The 21,327-nt window shown below is 50.1% G+C and overlaps 1 protein-coding gene across 1 annotated transcript in view; it reads right to left on the bottom strand.

Moving 5' to 3' along the window:
• The window catches only part of PLCH1 (phospholipase C eta 1), a 46,401-nt gene extending 25,775 nt beyond the window's left edge, over nt 1-20,626 (bottom strand). Inside the window, exons 1-3 of the mRNA XM_059855892.1 lie at nt 20,520-20,626; nt 1,101-1,247; nt 509-752 (exon numbers count right to left, since the gene is read on the bottom strand). Of these exons, the coding sequence (XP_059711875.1) occupies nt 509-752; nt 1,101-1,247; nt 20,520-20,598 (470 nt within the window). The 5' untranslated portion in view covers nt 20,599-20,626. The remainder of the gene's footprint in view (nt 1-508; nt 753-1,100; nt 1,248-20,519) is intronic.
• Between the last annotated feature and the right edge of the window lie 701 nt (nt 20,627-21,327).

Below are 21,327 nucleotides of genomic sequence, written 5' to 3'. Positions count from 1 at the left end.
TAACATTTTAGTCATCACTGTTGGGAAAAAAAAACTATTGGGGAAAAAAAAGGCACATGAAGAAAATATTCAGAGAACATGAGGTTCACTTTGGCTACTGATCTACAACAAACATTTAAGGAGCTTTAAGGACTTGTGCTCCTGACAAACAATGGAGGCTGGGAAGGACACAGGCATCTGACTTACACAAGAGCAACAGAGATGGCCAGGAGTTACTGAGATATTGAGATAACTAGAAATAACTGGTTCTCCCCTTCAAAAAGGAATTCATTAACAAAATGCAAGCCTATCCCCTGACTCCCACGCAGTTTGATCCAGTCCCCAAGGCACAGCCCATGGTTTCTCACACACATAAGTGTCCATGTCAAACCCATTGCTCAGGTTTCCACTGCAATCAGTGGAAGGGTTTTGGTCACTTTACAGGAGGAGAAAGGACAGGCTGTGCTGAAGTGCTGGAAAGCAAGGCAGGAATATGAACCAGGAGGAGGCCTGGCCCCTCAGAGGATACTGGTCGTGCGTTCTCTGGCGCTTGGCCAGCGAGTCCTCGTCGCTGATCCCGGCCAGGAGGTACTTGAGCCCCGTGATCCAGGTGCGAGCCTCCTCGGGGTTGGACGTGATCAGGTCCAGGGTCTCCAGGTGGTTGCCATGGTAAATAGTGAAGCAGCAGCTGGGGTCGAAGCTGCCCTCGGCGTGGCGGTGGAAGATCTCCGACTGCCGGCCCTCGCTGACTTTGTAAATGGAGTCGATGACAACTGGGGGGAAAGGGAAACCAAAGGCCACACTGGGACAGCCAGCCAGCCTCTTCCTGCTTCTCCCAATTCTGAGCTATTCAGGCTCAGAGGCACTAAACTTTACTAATGTTACATTTTCACATCCCAAAGCCCTGTTGGACTGAAGGTTTCCCTGCCATGGCTGTGCCACGTGCCGGCTGCCCCGGAGGCTCCGAGCGCTACCCGGAACATCACAGGGCTGAGGCTACAGAAAGGGAGCACAGGAGACACCGAGCTTCTCCCATCAGCCCACGAGCCCCTGTGTGGCTCTGTAAGTCACATTCTAATACTGAACTGCCCCAGAAATGAGAAGAAGTATGAGGAGGTTACTTTTTGCCTTTTCGCTCTTCCGGGAGGGCCTCCATCGGATGCAGGTCCTGTGCTCATCCAGGTAGAAGAGACGGACCAGCCCCTTGGTTCCACTCTTCAGCTTCACCATCTGCGTCCCAGACTGCATCACACTCATGCATCTTTCAACTGTGAGGCAGAGCAGAACAAATTCAACTGAACGGCCACCTCACCCACTAAGGACATGACTAACGGGCTGCCCAGCATCTGCCAGGCACAGCCCAGTTCTGACCTGAACCTCCAGCGACAGAAAGTGGGCAGTGCTGGGAGACTATTCCTTCTTCACTGCCACCTTCTGCACACAGGAAAATGGAACAGCTCATCTGTCTGAACAGCCTCACAACAAAGGAGGCAAAGAAAACTTTCATCTATGTTGAAGGAAAACATTTTATAGTTGTTTCATGCTCATCTTATTTACATTTTTTCTATTACGGCACACAGTGCTGTAATTTTAAACCCCATCACTCCATGTACTTGGAGTGGTGAGATCCTCGTCCAAACCCCGCAGTCCTTTGGGCTCAGGAGCCCTGGAGTTTGTCCCTCATGCTGTGGCACTGGCAGAGCTGCTCACAGAGTGACACAGACACATTCACACCCTCTCCGTGCTGCCACCGACCTTCCAACACGCACTGGGATTATTTCCTTTTATCCACCCGTCCCATCCAAATGATAAGGCTCTTTTCCTCCTCTGTGTTTTGACTAAAATAAACCCATTTCTTCCATTTCATCTCACATCCTCCCTCCTGCAGCCTTGCAAACACAAGGATCAAGATAAGATTTCCTCTTGATCTCAGTATATATCCATGCTCTTAAATTACCTTCTGGTTTTATCCATTCACAGCCTCTCCTCACTTGGTATCACTCCAAATTCATCTCCCTGGGTGATTTGTTTACACTCTGGCTGGCTCCCAAATAAACTCTTTGGATCTGTCTTTATTTCTTATCACCCTTCCTCTCTCCAGCACTTCTCTCTCCAGTGCTCCTCAGTGTCACAGCAAAGACTAACCCTCACTCCCACTCCTCTGCCAGAGCTGGGATTTATTTATTCTCCCAACAGCTCTGACACGCTCACAGGCAGTCAGAGCAGCATCTAAACATTGAGCAGGCCAGGGCTGAACAGCCCTTGGCACTGGAATAACCTCCCCTGGCTCCCTCACTCACCAGGAGCTGGCAAGGCAAACCTACATGGAATAAACCCCATCAGAAGGAGTCTTTTTCCTGAGTTCTCTTTCTTGGAGGAAGGAGGGGACTGAGGTTGAGCTGAACAGAACCAAATTCTTCGGAAAGCCTCACATGAGTCCTTCATTATGGCCATAAATAATGGCCCCCCATGGATCAGCACACACTGAATGAAGGTGAGTTTGGAAGGGCTTTAAGATAAACAACAAATGTGACATAAATCAGGCCAGAAGGAGATGTTAGACCATATCCACATGTTGGCTGGGGCAGCATTAACTTGGATCTATCTGAAGATGCACAAATACCAGGAAGACAAACATTTACACCACAAGGGATGGAAAACTCCGAACCCGAGAGAAAAAAGATGAACTGAAGCAAAAGTAGTCTCTAAAAGTCCCTATGTACACCCACACAGGAATGCCTTTTCTTGGCAGACCCAGCCTTCCCCTGTGGAACTGAGTTTACATCAGGTTTGCCTTGGATTCCTACCAAGACAAACACCACTTGTCCCAGCACAGCAATGAGGTCCTCCCTGTGAGTGTGGGTACACAAACGTGCCCTGCTCCATCAGCCTGGCACACACACCACAGCACCTTTTGATTTCACTAATAGAGAGATCACTCCAGCAGGGCTTTAGCTCAGTAAGAGGTTTAGCAACAAGCTACTCAACACAGAAAATCTGCTTCTTTGCACCTAAGGCTTGCAGTGACTGGTGAAAGTCTTACAAAAAGAACTAATTCTCAAATAAGTCTCTCTATTAGCACCAGCTCAGTTGTTGGAGAAAAAATCCCAGCCCGGTTTCACTGAGATGCCATTGAGGACAGCCAGCAAAAGGCAGAAGGAAGAAGACCACATTTATTCAATACAAAAAAAGCAGAGAATGGGCCACAGTCAGGTAACTACAGCCAACAAAATCGGGGGAAAATAAAAACCATAAAAGGCAATCCAGTTCGTTATTCATCATTTCAATTGCTTAAACATATCTCCATCACATTTGGAATTGTTATGGGTGCAGTCACATTCATGCTTCAGGCACACTTCAGTTACAGGGAATAGATTTTAAATCACTTTCTTTCACAAAGGGGAAGAAACCCACTCCTGCCCAATATCTCAACAGATATCTCTCCACTCCCAAACCCCTCCTGCAGTAGGTCCAGTGCCCCAGGGAGCACCACCTTTGCTGCTTTTCCAATTCCAAGGAAGCACCATGAGAATTCAAACATTTAAAGAACAGTAAACGTGTAAGAGAGTTCACGGCATCATTCCTGCTGTGTAGGTGTTAATAACAAAGCTCCACCTTCAAGAAGGGACTGGGGTAATGGAAATGCCACAGCAATCACGAGCCCACTGGATCTCAGTTCTGCAAACCATTTACAAAACACCCCATCCTCCCCTTCAGGCTATTTATAAAATATAAGCACGCAAATAAAAAAGGTCTTTTTCAAATCTATTCTCAGTATGCTAATGCCGGTCCCTTGCCAGACACCACACATTAGCATCTGAATCAGGGAAGGTATTGAGCAGTGCAGGGCAGAATAAAGCTCCAGAAGAGCAGTTCAGGAAGGATTTCACTAAGGAATAGGGAAGCTGGTTCCAGAAAAACATCTAATCCTGTAGATAAACCAGGAATACAGAGTAAATGAAGCAGCTCCTCAGTGCAGACATAGATTAAAATTTGGGGAAGCAAGACATGATTCCCATTAAAAGATATTCTTCTAACACAAGGACTAGCTGTGCATTTTTTGCTCAAAGTCTGAAAATGAATTAAGTTAAACTAGAACACAATGTAGCTTATGTTACAAGATCAAAGAAAATTAATCTGGAAGTTTAAATAAAAAATTATGCTGATGCACTATATAAGGAAGGTACCCCTGCCCACGGCAGGGGGTTGGAACTGGGTGGTCTTTAAGGTCCCTTCCAACCCAAACCATTCCATGATTCTATGATATTTGAAGCTTTAATTCAAAATTAAAAACCCCTGAAAACTACATTAACTTCTGTCTGCAGAGTTATGCAAACTCGACAGTCTAAAATCATCCCAACAGACATCCTGGAGTTTAACGGGATTTAATAATGAAAGACCAGTCTACTTCTCTTCCTCCCAAAATAACTCTTTAAAGCAATACAGACCTGAATTCAAATAGCACTTTTTAATTTAGTTCAGCCATGAGGATCTCTCCTAACACAAACCTCTCCTTACGGGAGGAGCTGCTTCTGTACCCGAGGGGAAACCAGATACAAACCCATCTGTGCCAGCTCGACCCTCTCTGGGGTGGCCACGCTGCCCAGCACGTGGCAGGCCTCTGAGGCCAGCAGCAGAGCCATGGAGCCCTGGGATGTCCCTGAGAGCCGGGGTGCCAGGCAGCTCTGGGGGTGCCCCTGCCCACGCCGCTCTCGCTGCCCACTGAGCTGGCACTGCCGGGCAGCTGTGGCCACTCCTCGGCGCTAATCCCCAAACCAGCCCGTGCCACCCTCTGTCCCTGTGCCACCCTCCGTCCCCTCGTGCCACCCTCCGTCCCCTCGTGCCACCCTCCATCCCCCCGTGCCACCCTCCGTCCCTGTGCCACCCTCCGTCCCCTCGTGCCACCGCCCGACCCCTCGTGCCACCCTCCGTCCCTTTGTGCCACCCTCCATCCCCTCGTGCCACCGCCCAACCCCTCGTGCCACCCTCCATCCCCTTGTGCCACCCTCCATCCCCGTGCCACCCTCCGTCCCCTCGTGCCACCCTCCGTCCCCTCGTGCCACCCTCTGTCCCTGTGCCACCCTCCATCCCCTCGTGCCACCGTCTGTCCCCTCGTGCCACCGTCCGTCCCCTCGTGCCACCGTCCGTCCCCTCATGCCACTCTCCATCCCTGTGCCACCCTCCTTCCCTGTGCCACCCTCCTTCCCTGTGCCACCCTCCGTCCCCTCGTGCCACCCTCCTTCCCCTCGTGCCACCCTCCGTCCCCCCGCGCCACCCTCCGTCCCTGTACCACCCTCCGTCCCCTCGTGCCACCCTCCTTCCCCTCGTGCCACCCTCCTTCCCCTCATGCCACCGTCCGTCCCTGTGCCACCCTCCGTCCCCTCGTGCCACCATCCATCCCTGTGCCACCCTCCGTCCCCTCGTGCCACTGTCTATCCCTGTGCCACCCTCTATCCCTGTGCCACCCTCCTTCCCTGTGCCACCCTCCTTCCCCTTGTGCCACCCCCTGTCCCTGTGCCACCCCCCGTCCCTGTGCCACCCTCCTTCCCCGTGCCACCCTCCGTCCCCTCGCCCCAATCCCTCCCCGTGCACTCTGGTGATCCTTTGATAACCAGGGATGGCTCAGCTGCAGCCCCCAGGATCCCCACAAACCCCCACGGCTCAGGGGCCATTCCCTGCACCCCGGGAGCTGGGAATTCCTCTGGTTTACAGCTCATTTCATTCCAGCAGTCACACTGGTGAGTGCACTTCTGCTGCCCTCGTGCCTCACCACAAGGACTCTGGGGTGTGCAGGAGCCTGCAGTCGATACCAGAAGGAAATGATTTGGGGAAGTGGACATTACACTGAGCAGCATTTCCCAGCAAACAGAAGAGCATTTTGCTATACAGGGCACATCCCTGCAGTGAAACAAGCACTCCCTTCCATAAAACATGTTCTCTGAGATCAACTAAATATCCTGGCTATTTTTTGCTACTATATTTCGGGGTTTAGTTACTCAAGAAAACACTACTGCCTTTGCATTAGCAGCACAACTCTACTGCCAAGAGTATGCAGCAAAAGGAATTATCTGTCTCACCCCTGTTGCGAGACAGATAATTTTACTTAAAGTCAAAGATCAAAACAAATTTCTTATTGCTGTCCACAAACAGTTATTTTATTTTCCTGTATGTTAAGAAATTAATATTTCAAAGTGCAAGCAAATGACAAAAGGTCTGGTCTCATCACTTTTATGGACTTACTGCTACAGCCATCTGACAGAACAAAAAGATTAAATAAGGTATAAAGAGCATTACCAAACACTGAGAAGTATAATTATGAAAGAGGATATAAACTGGGCTTCTAAATGATAGGCATCAACTGCATTAAGCCAACATTAAGCTTGAAGAGATAAAAGGTACCCATAAAACACAGGAGTTACTTTTCTAACTGCAGCAGCAGCTCGTCTCCCCTGCATTCAGTATTTTGGGGTTTCTGTGTATTTTGTGAAGGGTTGTGAAGCCCTGGCACAGCTGCCCAGGGCAGTGGTGGGGTCACTGTCCCTGCAGCATGTGAAAAACGAGTGGATGTGGCTCTTGAGGACCCAGCTTAGTGCTGAACACTGTGGTGGTGCTGGGCTGATGGTTGGATTTCATGATCTGAAAGGTCCTTCCCAAAAAAGCCCCCACCCCTGCAGTGGAGACCAGCACACAACTGCACTGTCCCGTCCCAGCAGTGAAAATACCCTGGACCCAACCCAAGCCCAAAGCAAAGCCCAGAACCCCACCACGTTCTCAGCTGGCTGCACTCTCCTCATGCACCTGTCCTGCATCATTCCTCCACCCTGAGCACTAAGCCTGCCCTCCCAGTAATGCCATTAAACACCATTTTCTGCCAGGTCCACCCAGAGAGCACGTTTCCTCTAAATCCCACAGAGCAGCACTAATGCCAGCAGGGTGCTGATTGTTGGGGGTTACATAACAGCCAAAGAGCCCGGGGCCACGGAGGGCAGATGCAGGTCTGGGGCACTCCAGGGCCCAGGCAGGATTGGGGTTTGGTTTAAATAGCCACAGCTCATATTTTATGCCAGTTTAATTTGCTTCACAGCAGCTTTTCCAGCCTCACGGAATCTCACATTAAGCTCCTTACACTGGGTTTACTGGTAATCTCTGGGAAGTCCATGGACATGAGATGGACAATCAATCTCTCACACTTCTGCATTTCTCAAGAAACCCTCGAGGAAGCCACACAGCACCAGCAGAGACACCAGAGGCTGAAAAGGGCACAGGCAATTCACCTCAGCCCTGGAGATGCAGAGCATCAACACAAGTAACCAAACACAAGTCGAGACACAAGTCTAATCTTTGATTAGATGCCATCCAGTTGCCACAAACAACTGGATGGCATCTAACCAAAGGAAATCACTAACCCTGGGAGGCAGCTCGTGCTTGTAAAGTCACTAAATAGTATGCAAACAAAAAAGGGGTGAAGCTTAAGAGCAAAACCATTTACTATCCTGAATGGAGAAACAAGCCCAAGCACAACTGAAATCTATCAGCATGTTTCAGCTCTTTGTAAGTCTGGGAACTGTCTGGTGGTGTCTTTTTTTCTTCCAAAAAAAACCCCAAACAAATGCAAAAACCTGGGAGCAGCAGCTCCCAGAAATACATGAGTAACACATATTTCACAGCAACTGCTCTTTCAGCCTCCCCTATTGACACTGCGGGCTCAGTGCTTCCAGGATGACCAATAACTCATCTTATTTTCACATTACAAGTGAAAGGTCTCTGCTCTTCACCTTCTCAAGCTGATCCCTGACAACCCTTAGTTATTCTTGCCATGGGAGAACCCAGAGCTCCTTCCCAGACTGAGGCCCCCTCCTCTTTTGCTCTTAGAGATCAGAAAGGAACCAGAAGTATCCAAACAAAAGCTTGGCACTACAGTATAATCCAAAAAGGGCCTGAATGGTCCTTAATGACAAGCTTTGTTCCTTCACTGAGACTTCACAGAGCCCTGTGCAGTCCAGAAATGTCCTGCCAGGGCACTGCCTCTTTCACAGGGGCTGTGCTGCCCTGTTGGACACCATGAATAATGCATGTTTTCCACCCCTGCACAAGGACCCCTCCTTCTGCCAGCTCAGCAAAGTTCCACTTATTATCTTCAAGCAATTAGCCCAGGTTTCATCCTTTCTTCAGAAACAGCTCCACCAGAGCTGTCCATTGTGAGAGCCCTGGTGCCACAGCAGCACAGTGTGGCTGAGGACTGTAAGTTTTCCATGAGTAGTATGGAATTAATCCTTTGTCAGCACTGAAAAGCACAATCGTTTGAGCACAGCCACGGCCAAGTGTCAAGGCACATTGTCACATCAATGGGGTGAACAAGGAGCACAGCTTTATTAAGCAAACACAGTTAAGTTTGCACATCCTAATCCTCTTTCTTCCTGGAGGATCCCTCAGCAGGGAGGGCACAGCAGTCGATTATGACACTCCAGAGAGTGGAAAAAGCAGGAGGTGGGAAGAAGAGGAGGAGGAGGAGGAGGAGAGTTTCCGCTGCCCCTGCCAAGGGGAGGACAAGCACACAGGTGTGTGGTGTCACTGTGCCAGATCCAGGGTGGCTTTCAGGACCCTCCCTCTGTGTGACCATGGCACAGAGCACCAGGCACCATCCCCAGCTCTGTGCCCATGCCTCCAAAGGGAACCCCGAGGCTCCCCAGGCCGGGGCAGCTCTGCTCAGGAGGGCAATGCCTCCCTCACTGCAGCTGAGCCACCTCTGCAGTGCCAGGGGCTCCTCCTTCGAGGCCTCCCTGCTGGCAGAGAGCAGTCTGAGCATCCCAGGAGCCGTGCCTCTGGATGCAGGGGTAGAGAACAGTGAACCACGAGCTCCTTCTCTGCCAGAATCCCATATCTGCCCTCTAAAAAAATCAATAAGTACATAAATAAGGATCATACACCAGTGAATCAGATCTTATTCTCAGCCTCCCTGTGTTGTATGATGCAACAAATACAATTCCCACCACAACACACTGAGCTAGGGCAGACCTCATTCACCACACCGCCCTTTGTATGTCACACCTTCCACTTAACTTCACCAATTTAACAAAAAATTGGAAAAAAAAAAAAAACACCACCAAAAGGCCCTTCCTAGAGCTTGCTCCTGTGCCCACACAGAGATGTGCAGAGGATGAACTGTCCCAGCCTCAGTGCAAACAGCCAGCTCTGATGTCTGCAGATTGATCAGCAAACAGCCACGTGTGGCAGCATCTCAGCCCCTGTCAGCACCACGGGCTGGGGAGGGGAGCCCTGGTGACAAGGCACAGGAGCAGCTGGAAGAGGGATCCAGCCCCCAGGACCAGGCTGGAGGGAGCACTGCTTCCCTCCAGGCTGCCAAACAAAGCCACATCTGGGGCTCAGCTAGAGACTAGGAAGGGGGAAAAAGCAGAACAGAATGGAAGGTGAAGTTAATTAACCTTTAAAAGTAATGAATGGAGGCTGCAGTGCAACAGATGATATGAACTAATTTATTCACCCTCCTCAGAAATTGTCATTTTGCTAAAGAAACATGTTTATCTATTCTATTTTAAATTACCTGGGTGCAAGTCACCGACAGTGAGTCATCTGTGGGCAAACAATGAACTGACAGTCTCAAACACCAAAGTGATTTTATTACTGAAAATGGTGCTGGTTTGTGCATCTGAGTTCCAGGCTGATCAATGTTTCTGTGGGTAACGTGGGAACACCTGTGAGTCCCTTCTCTGCTGTATGGATGACCTGCCACAGCACAGGCTCGAGCTCCCTGCCCTACAGCCAGGTTTGCTGGCACTCCCAGGGAAAAGCCAGCCTGGGCTCCTCACAGCTCCCACTTCAGTCAGGCAAGGAGACACGGAGCAGCACTGGCTCCCTGAGGCATCAGCTGCTGGAGGAAAGAGGAAAAAGCAGCACGTGCACCCCTTGCAGCAAGCTCAGTGCTGGACAGAGCTGGGAAGGTTTCTGTCAGCACGTTCTGCTCACAGCCCCTGGTGTCCCCAAGCTCCTGTGTGCCACCACTGACCCCAGCGTGGCACTGGGGCAGCTCAGGCTCCAGCAAAGCACTGAAGGAGTTACCTCAACAATTCTAATCTATGCCCCAGGGTTTTGGAAAGACAGCAGTTCTTCAGCAAATGACAAAAACGTTTCCCCTAACACCATGACAGCGTTCTGTGGATTTATTGAAACGAGTAGATTCCATTCATAAGCACCAAAACCACGAACACTGAGCAGTTAGCAAGCACATAACCTAGTTACTCCCTGGCCAGCCACATCCTCTGCAGAGCTGGTGAGACACTGCTCCTGGAGCCATCAGCATCCAGCTCCAGCACCCTCTGCCCCTCAGCAGGGCCATGCAGGGACACTTTGTGGTGCCCCACTGTGACACTCGGGTCAGGCAGCACTCAGGGCCACACTGGGCAACCTCCTCAGGATTTGTCAAACCATCTGGAGGCTTTCCACCTGCCAAAGCTGCATGTGCATGTGCTAACTTCTTGTGAGTGCATTTAATGCTGAGACAGATTTAAGCTTAAGGAATGAAACCTACGGATGACCAAGTTTTTCCCAGGAGACTGGTCCCTTCCATATCCACTCAGACCAGTTTGCTGTTCCAGGCTAATTCCCTTACATATCAGGATTCCAGAGCCTACACTCAGTGCCTGGACAGGTGCCTGGACAGCTGCAGGCACAGGAGTCCAAAGCAGCACTAATAAGGACATTAAACAGGGCACTGCCATTGTCCCTGCTACAGGGGGAGCCCGGCCATGACCCCACCTCCGAGCAGCCAAACCTCAGTGCCAGGGACACCCAGGACAGCAGGGACAGCCACTCACTGCTCTACAGCCCTGGCTGCCCTTCCCACACAGAGGTGGCACTGCCACAACCAAGGATGACCAACTGGAACTGGCCTTGCTATCACATCTGGGTGAGGAAGGGACTGCAGAACGACCTGGAGCAGAACTCCACCCTCAGCCGAGTTCTCTGCTGTGGAATGTGCTTACCCACACACACAGGGCCAAGAGATTCAAAACTTGAACCTGATGCTTTCCTTGCAGGCCTGTTCCAGCCCCTCCAGGAGAGCTGGCTGCTGTGAATTATTCAGTGGGGCCATATCCATTACCTGCTGCACCTGGGAAGGCAGATGGAGTAACACCTGCCCTCCTTTAGCCACGGCCACCAGAGCTCCATGGAGAGCTCTGGGTACCCAACACCTGGGAGAGAACAGCAGCCTTTGGCACCACAACTCAGCAGCCCCAGCACAGGCAGCCCTCCACGCAGGGCATCCTCAAATAACTCACTTTTGCCTAAAATAGGCTCTGGTTTTTATACAATAGCTGTGCCTATTCCCAGAGACTTCCAGCAGATAAAAAATATCTACTAAAATCAACTATGACAGATACAAAGAAAAAAAAGTATCAACTGCCAACACTGCCCTGAAATTTTCTAACATCTTATAATGGGAAAGATGATATTTCAAAAGTATAATCCATGACTTTTGATGGCCTTATTTCAGATTAGCTTCTTTGATTTTAAATTACAGATAATCTTGTCACAAAAATTTCCTCTGCACTACACAATTCTGGCAAAAAGGCTCTTATACTAAATGTATTTTCTAAGTGTTTTCTTTAAAAGAACATAATCCAACATCCTTAAGGATGAGCAAAAGACAAAAATTAACTTTAATCTACCATGATTTCTCCTTCTCTCTACAACATTCACTCTCTATCCACTTAGAGGCTTAAGCTAACTGCCACTTTCCATTCAGCACTGACTTAATTGAAAAAAAAAATAGATGTTATAAACTACAAGATACTGAAGAAACTTCTTCAAGATGTATTCCTTTTTTGTACCATGTCCTGCAATTCTTAGAAAGACATTTTTTATCCAGTGCTTTCATTCAAATTTTACATACCACTTGCAAATGTGTTATACTATTTATAAGTGCTACTAAAAAAAACCCAACTCTTCTCCACTGAAAGCCACAGCAAAATTCCCAGCAGATGAAAAGGTCAAGAATGTTTTTATTCAAGGCAAACACATTTGTAATAATTTAGGCTAACGCAGAAGTGCAGTTTGTTCTCATCAAAAGAGCAGCATCTCAAACACAAGCTACATGTTTTCATAGAGAAATTGACTTGACTTTCGAGTCAATACAAACCCACCAGGTTTTCTTGTTAAACATTCAGGAATAGACACACAGCTGTTATACCAACAATGTCCACATAAACACTGCAATTTACCAAACCCAAGGGTTAAGTTACCTGATTTTTCTATAACCATTTCCAGACACATTACGAGCTCGTCCCATGACAATTCCAAACTCAAACATCCTTACCTTTTTCTGGACTTAAATTTTTATATACTTCAAGGTCTGCCATTAAATTTGTAACTCAGGCATTATTGGCAAGCAGAATGGAAATTCTCCCTTCGGGAAAGGCTCAGTTTGATCTTCGTGCCTTCAGAGCCAACGCATTTGGAAAGCAATCCTTGGAAGTACAGCCGAGCACAGCTCCTCGGGATGAGCCAGGAAAACTCGGTGATCCATAGCACAAATCCAGAGCGAGAGCAGGTAACTTCTCTGACGCTGGAGGAGCGCGGGCTGAGCCGGCAGCATCTGCCCGTGCTGCAGCTGCGGGGCGGCGCTGCTCCCGCGTCCCCGCACACCGCGCCGGGCACGGCAGCGCTCCGGGCACCGCGAGGGCTCCGGGCAGCGCAGGGACTGCCGCGGGCAGGGATTACCACACTCCGCCTCGGGAGCGGCGCAGTGACGCAGGCTGAATGCGGGAGGGGAAATCCAAGCCCGCTCCAGAGTAATCCCCCGCATCTGCCCCCGGAGGTTCTGCGAGCCGGAGTGGAGAAACCCCCAGCACGTCTGTGGCCTTTGCCCTGGCTCCGTGCCCCTCCTCCTGCCGCTGTCGCACTGTCCCCAACTCCAGGAACAGCCACTCTGCAGGGACAGGCCAGCTGCAGCACAAATGCACTCGGCTCGGGCTGTGCATCCCTGAGCAGAGAGCAAGGAGTGCCCCGCGAGGTGCTGAGCACCAACTCTGCCAGCAGCTACAGAAACCCCCCGTGCCCCTGGCGAAACCCTGGGCTGCTTTAAGGCATCCCAGCGCTTCTGAAATCAGGGGGTTTGCAGGCAGTGTGCAACAACGGGCAGAAGCATTCAGACTTGCATAAACTGCCCTTCCTTACAACTGAGCCCAAGGGCTCACAGGGCTGAAAAGCACAGCAACAATGAAGTCAGCTCCACATACAATGCTTCACATCTTTCATTTATTGTGTTTTCTAATTCTTTCCCTCTTCAGCTGGCTCTTCCACTGTGACATTTACATCAGCACACCAAAGGAATTCCCAGCTGTATTCCTAAACATTGTGACAGCAATAAAAGAGACAGAATTTGTCAAGCACAGGCCAGGAAAAAGTTACAAGAGAGACAACGTGACAGAGGAGGAAAACAAATAAAAACCACTCAAAAAACCACCCCTCATAGTTCCACATGCCTGCAGAACTTCAGTGGGATGGGAGACAAAATCCAAGTGGAGCTGACATGTTTTCCTTCCTGAGAAATCATTATTAGCTGTTGCTAAGACAGAGAGCCTTCCCACAGCCCCCACGGCAGAGCCCAGCACTCTGCAGGGTATCCCTGGACCATGTCCAGCACCCCAGACCCACTGCAGGATCCCTTGGCTGCTCAGCTGTGGCTCTAGTGGCACTGTCAGGCAGGGATGGCAGGAGGTGGCACAAGTCCCACTCTGAGGAAGAGGTGTCACCATTGCCAGGCAGAGCAAGGGAAATGGGGCGGCCACGGCGTTACCCCAGCTCTGGTTCTCAGCTCACCACGTTCATGGCTGAAACCACCACTGTGAAGCCTCTAGACAGCTACCAATGCCTGTGCACTGAAATGATGCAGTTCAACAACAAAAAATAAACTGTCACTGCTGTACAGTTTAATTATTGATATATCAGATTGCACTTGATAATGTGTTAAATGCAAATTACTCACACTCCTACTGTTCTGGTAATTATAATACAAGCTACACACCAGCACCTTCAACGGCACAGCTGCTCTGTAAGAAACCTTACAGAATCACCAATACACTCTTCATTATTTTGTCTACAAAATAAGCTTCCTTTTAAAACCAGACATGCCTAAATGCTGCATGTCTTTAGAAATTCAAGCATGTTATATAGGTTAGAAGAACATTACAGCAAACAAATGAAGATGTTATGTAATTCACTTGACAGCTGCCAAATGGTGTAAGAAGACCTGTAGGTTTATTCAACTTCAAAAAAACCCCCAAAATCAATCCCCATGACAACTCCTCAGTGTCAAGCCAGGTTTTGCATTTAATCCCAAGCCCTGTCAGTTGTCTTGGCTTTTCCCTCTCTCCCAGGGCTCACAGGCTCATTCTCCTGCTGGGAATGCTCTGCAGGGCCACAGCTCGCACAGTTCCAACAGTCCCAGAGGTGATGGTGACAAACAAGCTTTCTGAACAAAAAACTCACTTCCCTTCACCTGTAGCTGATTGACATCAATGATCACTGTAAGGCAAGATCTTTTCAGCCACCACTGCTGTCCTGGGGGTGTTGCACAGTCCCGAGCTAAGGTCTGGCAGGAACAGTAACAGCCTCACCTCCACGCCTGTTCTTCCCACTTAGGTTTCCTGCCCACACCTCACGAGGCTCAGATTACTGGACAGAGACACAAGCCTGCAAGTTCTACTGCAAAATATCCATTTTTCAATAAATGAGAATATGATTTAACTAACAGTTTGGAAATTACAGCATCAGAGGAAGGTTCATTTTCTAGCTCATTGGGTTTTCCTTTATCACTGTCAAAATAGCTGGAAACCAGCACAAAGCCTAATTCTGCTAAAGAGCAAGAAAAGCTGATTAGAGAACTAACACCTCTTACAGGGAATAGATAATGAAATAAGGAGATAACAACATCTTCATCATCACCTTCCATGTGTAATCTTAGATCTGAACTGTGAGACAATCTCCTTATGAAAAGTCAGCCAGCAATTAATAAAACTTTGTATCAGCTGCACAGAAAACTTGCCATTTTTATCAGATTAAAGCTTTTATCAACTCATTTATCGTTAATGAAGACATGGTTCTATGGAAAGCTGAGAAACACACAAAAATGAAAGGGGAAAAATACTTGGCATTTGAACACAAGCACCTGAAACATTGTCTGGAGACAGATCCCACATGAGACTCCTTTCAATAACAGATGCAGAGACACAGTTCTTGAACAAAGCAGAGAGTTTCTTCAGGCACTTTAGGCCCTTTTTAAACCTCAGTGGACTTCAATACATTAATTCCTTAATGCTCTTCCTGCAAACACATTTCCCTTTACATCTGTTTGTCTCAAGGAATGGATTGTGGCTATTTCACATAAATCAGAATATGAACCCAAACACAAATTCCTGCACTACTAACTCGTTCTGCTTTCCCAGAACCATTCTGAAACTCCAGCTGAAGCTACTGAAGATAAAAGGCTGAATCCTGCAGCCCACAGCTGGCATCTGTAGCTGTGCCCCCAGCCTTGCACGAAGCTTCAGCAGAGCTAATTATAGAGCACTGCCCATCAGCAAACATCAGGCCTGAAGGATTTGTGCAATCTGGCCAAGCTCCAGGACTGCTCCCCCAAAACTCTTGTGCTCCAATAACCAAAATAGGCCATTTGACTGTGAAGAAAGGACAACAGAAGGCATTTTATTCTCATTGGGCACAGAAGTCTAAGGCCACTGAAGCAAGGAGAGGCTCTCCGTGGTTTCCTCATCAGGATGTTGGACAGCCAAAGCCATCAGGATGTGCCCAACATGACTTAAGGACCTGTGTCACCTGGCAGGCTCAGACCCACTCACACCTTCCAGGCACTTCCCTTCCCAAGGTGAGACACAACCTGCTCCATCCCCGACAGCCTGCTTCCCTCCAACCAGAGGGTTCACACCAGCCACCACAAGTTTTGGGGTTAATTCCCACAGATGGTCACAAGCACAGATGAATTCCAAAAATCTTATGGAAAAAAATTAAACTATCAGATGTAATGATAAAAACTGGAATTACCTAGATGCGGTTTTGGCTGGGGAAGTACTTGCCTTGCTGACTGGGAGGCACTGGGAGCCACAGGAAGGGCTGCTCTGTACACTTTGGGGCTTTTTTCCCTTTATACTTCTAGCCCCGACCATCTAGCAGCAAAGTTAAATGGATGTTTGCTCTGACAGCACAGCCATTCCTGCATTGTTACTGCCAGAAAACAAACAAAACACGATGCACATTTACAGCTTGAAACCCCTGCAAAAAAAAAAAAAAATCTCTTCTTCCAAGCCTAGAGGGATGCTGTACTTTGTATTTTGGAACTGCTTGCAAGAGGAAGGAAATGAAAGTGGGTTCATCAAATCCTCAAGGCTATTCCAAACATTCTAATTGCTTGTCTTCTCTGTTCTGCAGAAACTGCTAAAACAGCTCACCCCCAGCCCCTGTCTCTGGTCTGTTATTCTCTGTGTGCACACACACTGCTGTATCTCACTGCTGCTGCTGAAGAAAACTGACATTTTTGCTTCTGGGCAGATAAGACTCCCCAGAGTACAAGGCACAGCAGCAACCTCCACTTCTGTAGCCGAAAATTTCAGACATAAACAGATAAGAATTTTAATATCCTGCAAATGCAGCCATTAGCAGCTTTTCTTAATAAAATTATAAAATTATGAGAGAGCCTTAGGCAATGTGGATGCACCAGTATTTCATTACACAGATGAATCTCAGTCATTATTTAAAGACAAGCCACCAGAGCCCCGTGCAAAGCCCCACAGTTGTGTATCAATACTTCCTGTCTAACAGCCTGCAAGTGTCTCAAAGCACCATTAAAACCCAGCAGAGAGCAGCGTGAGCCATGTGCAGAGCATCTCCTGAACGGAATGGGAGCACTGCTGTTTGTACCTGAAGTTCACTGGACACAGGGATTGAACTGGGACCACAGATAGTTTTCCAGCCTTATTTCCCACTAGTCAATACATTGCCTGCTACTCACATTTACAGCTTCAGCAAGAGCACAAACACAATGCTGTAACAATTTGTCCAAAACCTGTCAATCTCAAAATACCTTAGTTTTTCCTGGGCCTGTTTCATATACTTGTGGACAATTTCCAACTTGCTCTGGTGCCAACTTCCCCCATCAGCAGCTCAAATAAGCCTTTTCCTCTGAGCTTTCCCTTTGCAATGCACTCAGAGCCAGCAGTCACATCCCTTCTCAATCTCTGATTTCCCAAACTAAACAAGCCTGACTCATCTCATCTCATCTCCCCTTCTGTACCCTTCTCCCTGTTCCTGAGCTCCCCCTGCTCTGACACTGCTGCCCAGAACTGCATTAGGCTGGGCCTTGTGGCACCAACACCATCTTACTCCTGAGCACTCAAAATTGCATCTTCCTGATCACAGAACCAGAGTGCTTTGGCTTGGAAGGGACCTTAAAACTCACCTTGTTCCACCCCCTGCATGGGCAGGGACACCTTCCACTACCCCAGGGTGCTCCAAGGCCCCTCCAACCTTGAACACTTCCAGGGATGTGACATCCCACACTAATGCAACCCACGGGGCAGGTGCTGTCCTCCTGCTGCAGGGGCACTGCACTGCAACAGGGCTGCAGGCTCAGCTGGGTGCTTCTGCTGCAAGCTGAGCCTTTTTTCCTTCTGGCTTTATTGGGGATGTTTGGTTTTGTTTGGGGTTTTGTTGGTAGTCTTTTGGGTTTTTGGTTTTTTACATGAAACAATTAAACCACTCCAAATACACACAAATAAAAAGCTTCAGCATTTTTATTAATGCAGTCCATGAGTTCTTGCATTTGAACTCCTCAGCAGGAGGTGAACAAATGGAACCCCATCTGCTCAGGTGTTTAAACTAATGCAGGTGCCACAAGGGTGTGAAGAAAACACCAGAGATGAGCACAGCTGGGCAGCAAAATTCCTCTTGTGCACCTCTGAAGACACTTCCAGTTCTCCTAAAGATCCTCCTATGCTTTTTAAGAACACCAGCTGGCCCTGTGGGGTATTTTTACCTGGCCTGCCCCAAGGTGCAACAGTTCCTCCAGCTCACAGGTTCAATTCCACACAATCACTCCTGACAGCCCTGATGCCACTGAACTGCCCCACTGCTCCCAGTGAGGCTGCACTTGGTTGATGTGAGCAGCCTGGATTATCAGCACAGCCCTGGAGGAGCCCAGCCTCTCTGGAGCACCAGAACAGCACACTAGTTCCTGGGATGTGCACACATCCCTACCCACTCTGTGGGACTGTCACCTCTGTCACTGTCCAGGGGGAATTCAGTCCCTCCATAGACTCAGAGGGAAGGAACTGTCTCTGCAGTGTCTTGCTTGGGTTAAAGGAGACAAATGGGAAGCCCTGATGGATTCTGTCAGGGAAAAATAGTTAATCTTTTCTGGTCATCAATCAAAGACAGATAAATTAGGCCACGAAATCTTTCTGTTCTAGGATTCCTGCTAATTATGCCCTGGGCTGTAGATGATTATCACTTTGCAGACTCATCCCTCAATAGCTGTCCATGGATTGCTGGACTCTGTGCTGATGGATCATTATCCAGCCTTTGCACCATTAGCAGGATAAAGGCTGCTCTGTGCTGAAACACACCTCAGGTCTCAGAGCATGGGCCAGACTCCTCTTCCACTACTCTGGAGTGGCAGAGCTGCAAATCCACACCCCTGTAGCTGTTCCAGTCACACACTGGTGCAGGAGAGCAGGGAGCTGCCTGGGAAGAACAGGGATTAACAGGCATCTGGCAAAACACTGCCACAGTGCTCAGGGGCACCTGGGTGAACACATCCCTTCCACAAGGTCAGAGGGAGCTCTGAAGGAACATGATCCCACCAAAACCAGTGGGACCACACGAGTGGCCTGATAAATCCCAGGAACAAATTCATTTCATTGGAGAAGCAGAATGGTTCTGCCTGGAGATGACAGCACTCTCCCTCTAACACAAGTCCCAAGTGCAGCACACACATGAATTAATGTGACAGCACCACTGTCAGACTTACTTACAGAAAGTTATTAACATTCTTCTGGTGTCCCAAATAGGATTAGAAGTGCTTGTGGGCAAGGAAAAAAACAGTACAAGGAAAAATGGGGCTCTCTCTGAACCAGCTTTCATTAGGAAGATCCACAGGCTGACAAATGATTAATTCTCTCACTAAGCCATTAATTTCATCAATGGTGACATAACCACAGTGACAAAAATGCGGATACAGTTTGTTTTACAGTGGGCTGCAAACCTCTCCAGTCCTGACAAACACACTGAAAATGGAGCTGTATGTTCTCTAGGGAAAAAAATCAGCTTGGCTTTGAATGAGATGTGTATTTCCATCTTTAATTCATAGCCATTCCATGCTGCTGTTAGCAATAGTGCCATAAATCTGCCCTTAAGTGATGGGTTTTAATTACTGACCTCAAAGGGAATAAAGAATGCAAGGTGTGGGCCTCCCAGAGCAGCATTAGGAAGTCACTCCCTCGGCAGACAGACGGGTCCAGCTGTCTGATTAGACGAGACCTGCTGGAGCCCGTGTCACCCAAAGAACAACGAGCACCGACCCCGAACAGCTCGGCCACCAGCTGAGCTGCGGCTCCTCTGCGGGGCTCGGTGCTTCACCGGAGCCCAGCAGCTCTGCCTGCCCCGGGGGCAGCCTGCCCGGGGCTGCCGGTGCTGCACGGGCCGCGAGGGCCGAGCACCGGCCACGGGCCGACCCCCGCGGGGTCCGTCCGACCTCGGTGGGTCCAGCACCGGCAGCACCGGGGGAATCGGTCAGACCCCGCCCCGGGGGATATCGGGGGGACCCGGTAGAATCGGTCGGATCCAGCCCCGGCAGGACCGGGGGGGTGTCGGGGGGACCCGGGGGGCGGTCCGACGCTGGCAGATCCAGCTGGGCAGCCCCGGGGGGGATCGGGGGGACTCAGCCCCGGCCACACCGGCGGGGATCGGTGGTACCGGGGAATCGGTCGGAGCCAACCCCGGCAGCTCCGGGGGGGATCGGTCGGGCCCGGTACCGGGGGAAGTCTGTCGGATGGGAGGGATCGGTCGGAGCCGGTACCGGGGGACATCGGCCGGACCGGGGGACATCGGTCGGAGCCGGTACCGGGGGACATCGGTCGGAGCCGGTACCGGGGGACATCGGCCGGACCGGGGGACATCGGTCGGAGCCGGTACCGGGGGACATCGGCCGGACCGGGGGACATCGGCCGGACCGGGGGACATCGTGCGGAGCCGGTACCGGGGGCGGCGGTCCCGGAGCGCCCCCTGGCGGCGCCGCCGCACCCCCGCCGTTCCCCCGTCGCTCCCGGGGGTCCCGCACGCCCCGAGCCCCCCCCGGCCGAGCCCCCGCACGGAGCGGGCACGGAGCGGGGCTCGGCCCCGCAGCTCCGCGGCCCGGAGCGGCGTCCCCAGGAGATACCCCGGGGATACAGAATGTCGGGGGGCCGGCATCAGGAAACACCAACAGCCGAAAGTGCAGAATAACTCTGACTCACCGTGGAACACGCCGTTGTCCGCTAGGAAGTGCCGGCAGTACTGCAGGCAGCTCTTCTTATCCAGACCCCAGTAACTCATCGTGAGGCAGCTCCCCGCTCACCATCAAAGGCTCTGACCCTGCAAGGGAAACGGGAATGGGTAACTGGGGTTTAATTTACAAAAAATGCCCCCAACTACTGCGGGCACTGTACTTATTAGAGCCCTTCATGCAAAATGTTCTGTTGGCTTCACAGAAAGATGACAACAAACATAGTTCTTCGCTCTCCAAACGTGCCCATCCCCACGGAGGTCCAGGCAAAGGGCACGGACACATCACCTGGATGGAGCCAGAGCTGTGCTGCACTGGTGCCACCAGCCAGCAACTCCCAGGGTGCTGCAGGGAGCAATGGGTACCTCTGTCACCTCTGTCACCATCACCCCTCCCAGCCACCACGGCCACTGTGGGGCCTGGAGACACGATCAATTTAATCCATTCAGTGATGCTGTCCCATATTTAACAGGCTGCAGACACATCTAACAACACCACAGAACTATAAATCCTCCCCAAGTGAAGGTTATAGTAATTAAAAAGGTGACTCAGAGGTAATCACCCCCTGATTTTGAGACCAGAGCAGAGTTATGAGGACACAGGGCCCCTGTGCCCTTGCCCTTGGCAGACATTGCCCCGTGGCACTCAGGATGAAATCACCCATGGACAGGCAGGCAGCTTGAGCCTGGGGAGGAGCAGTTACATCAGCCACCCAAAATTAACACTGACGGTTACAGGCAGACACACCAGCATTTCATACTTCTTTGAAGCCATGGAAT

Source organism: Haemorhous mexicanus, chromosome 10, assembly GCF_027477595.1.
Source record: "Haemorhous mexicanus isolate bHaeMex1 chromosome 10, bHaeMex1.pri, whole genome shotgun sequence".
In the NCBI taxonomy this organism is placed as follows: domain Eukaryota; kingdom Metazoa; phylum Chordata; class Aves; order Passeriformes; family Fringillidae; genus Haemorhous; species Haemorhous mexicanus.
This window is presented reverse-complemented; position numbering and strand designations above follow the sequence as displayed.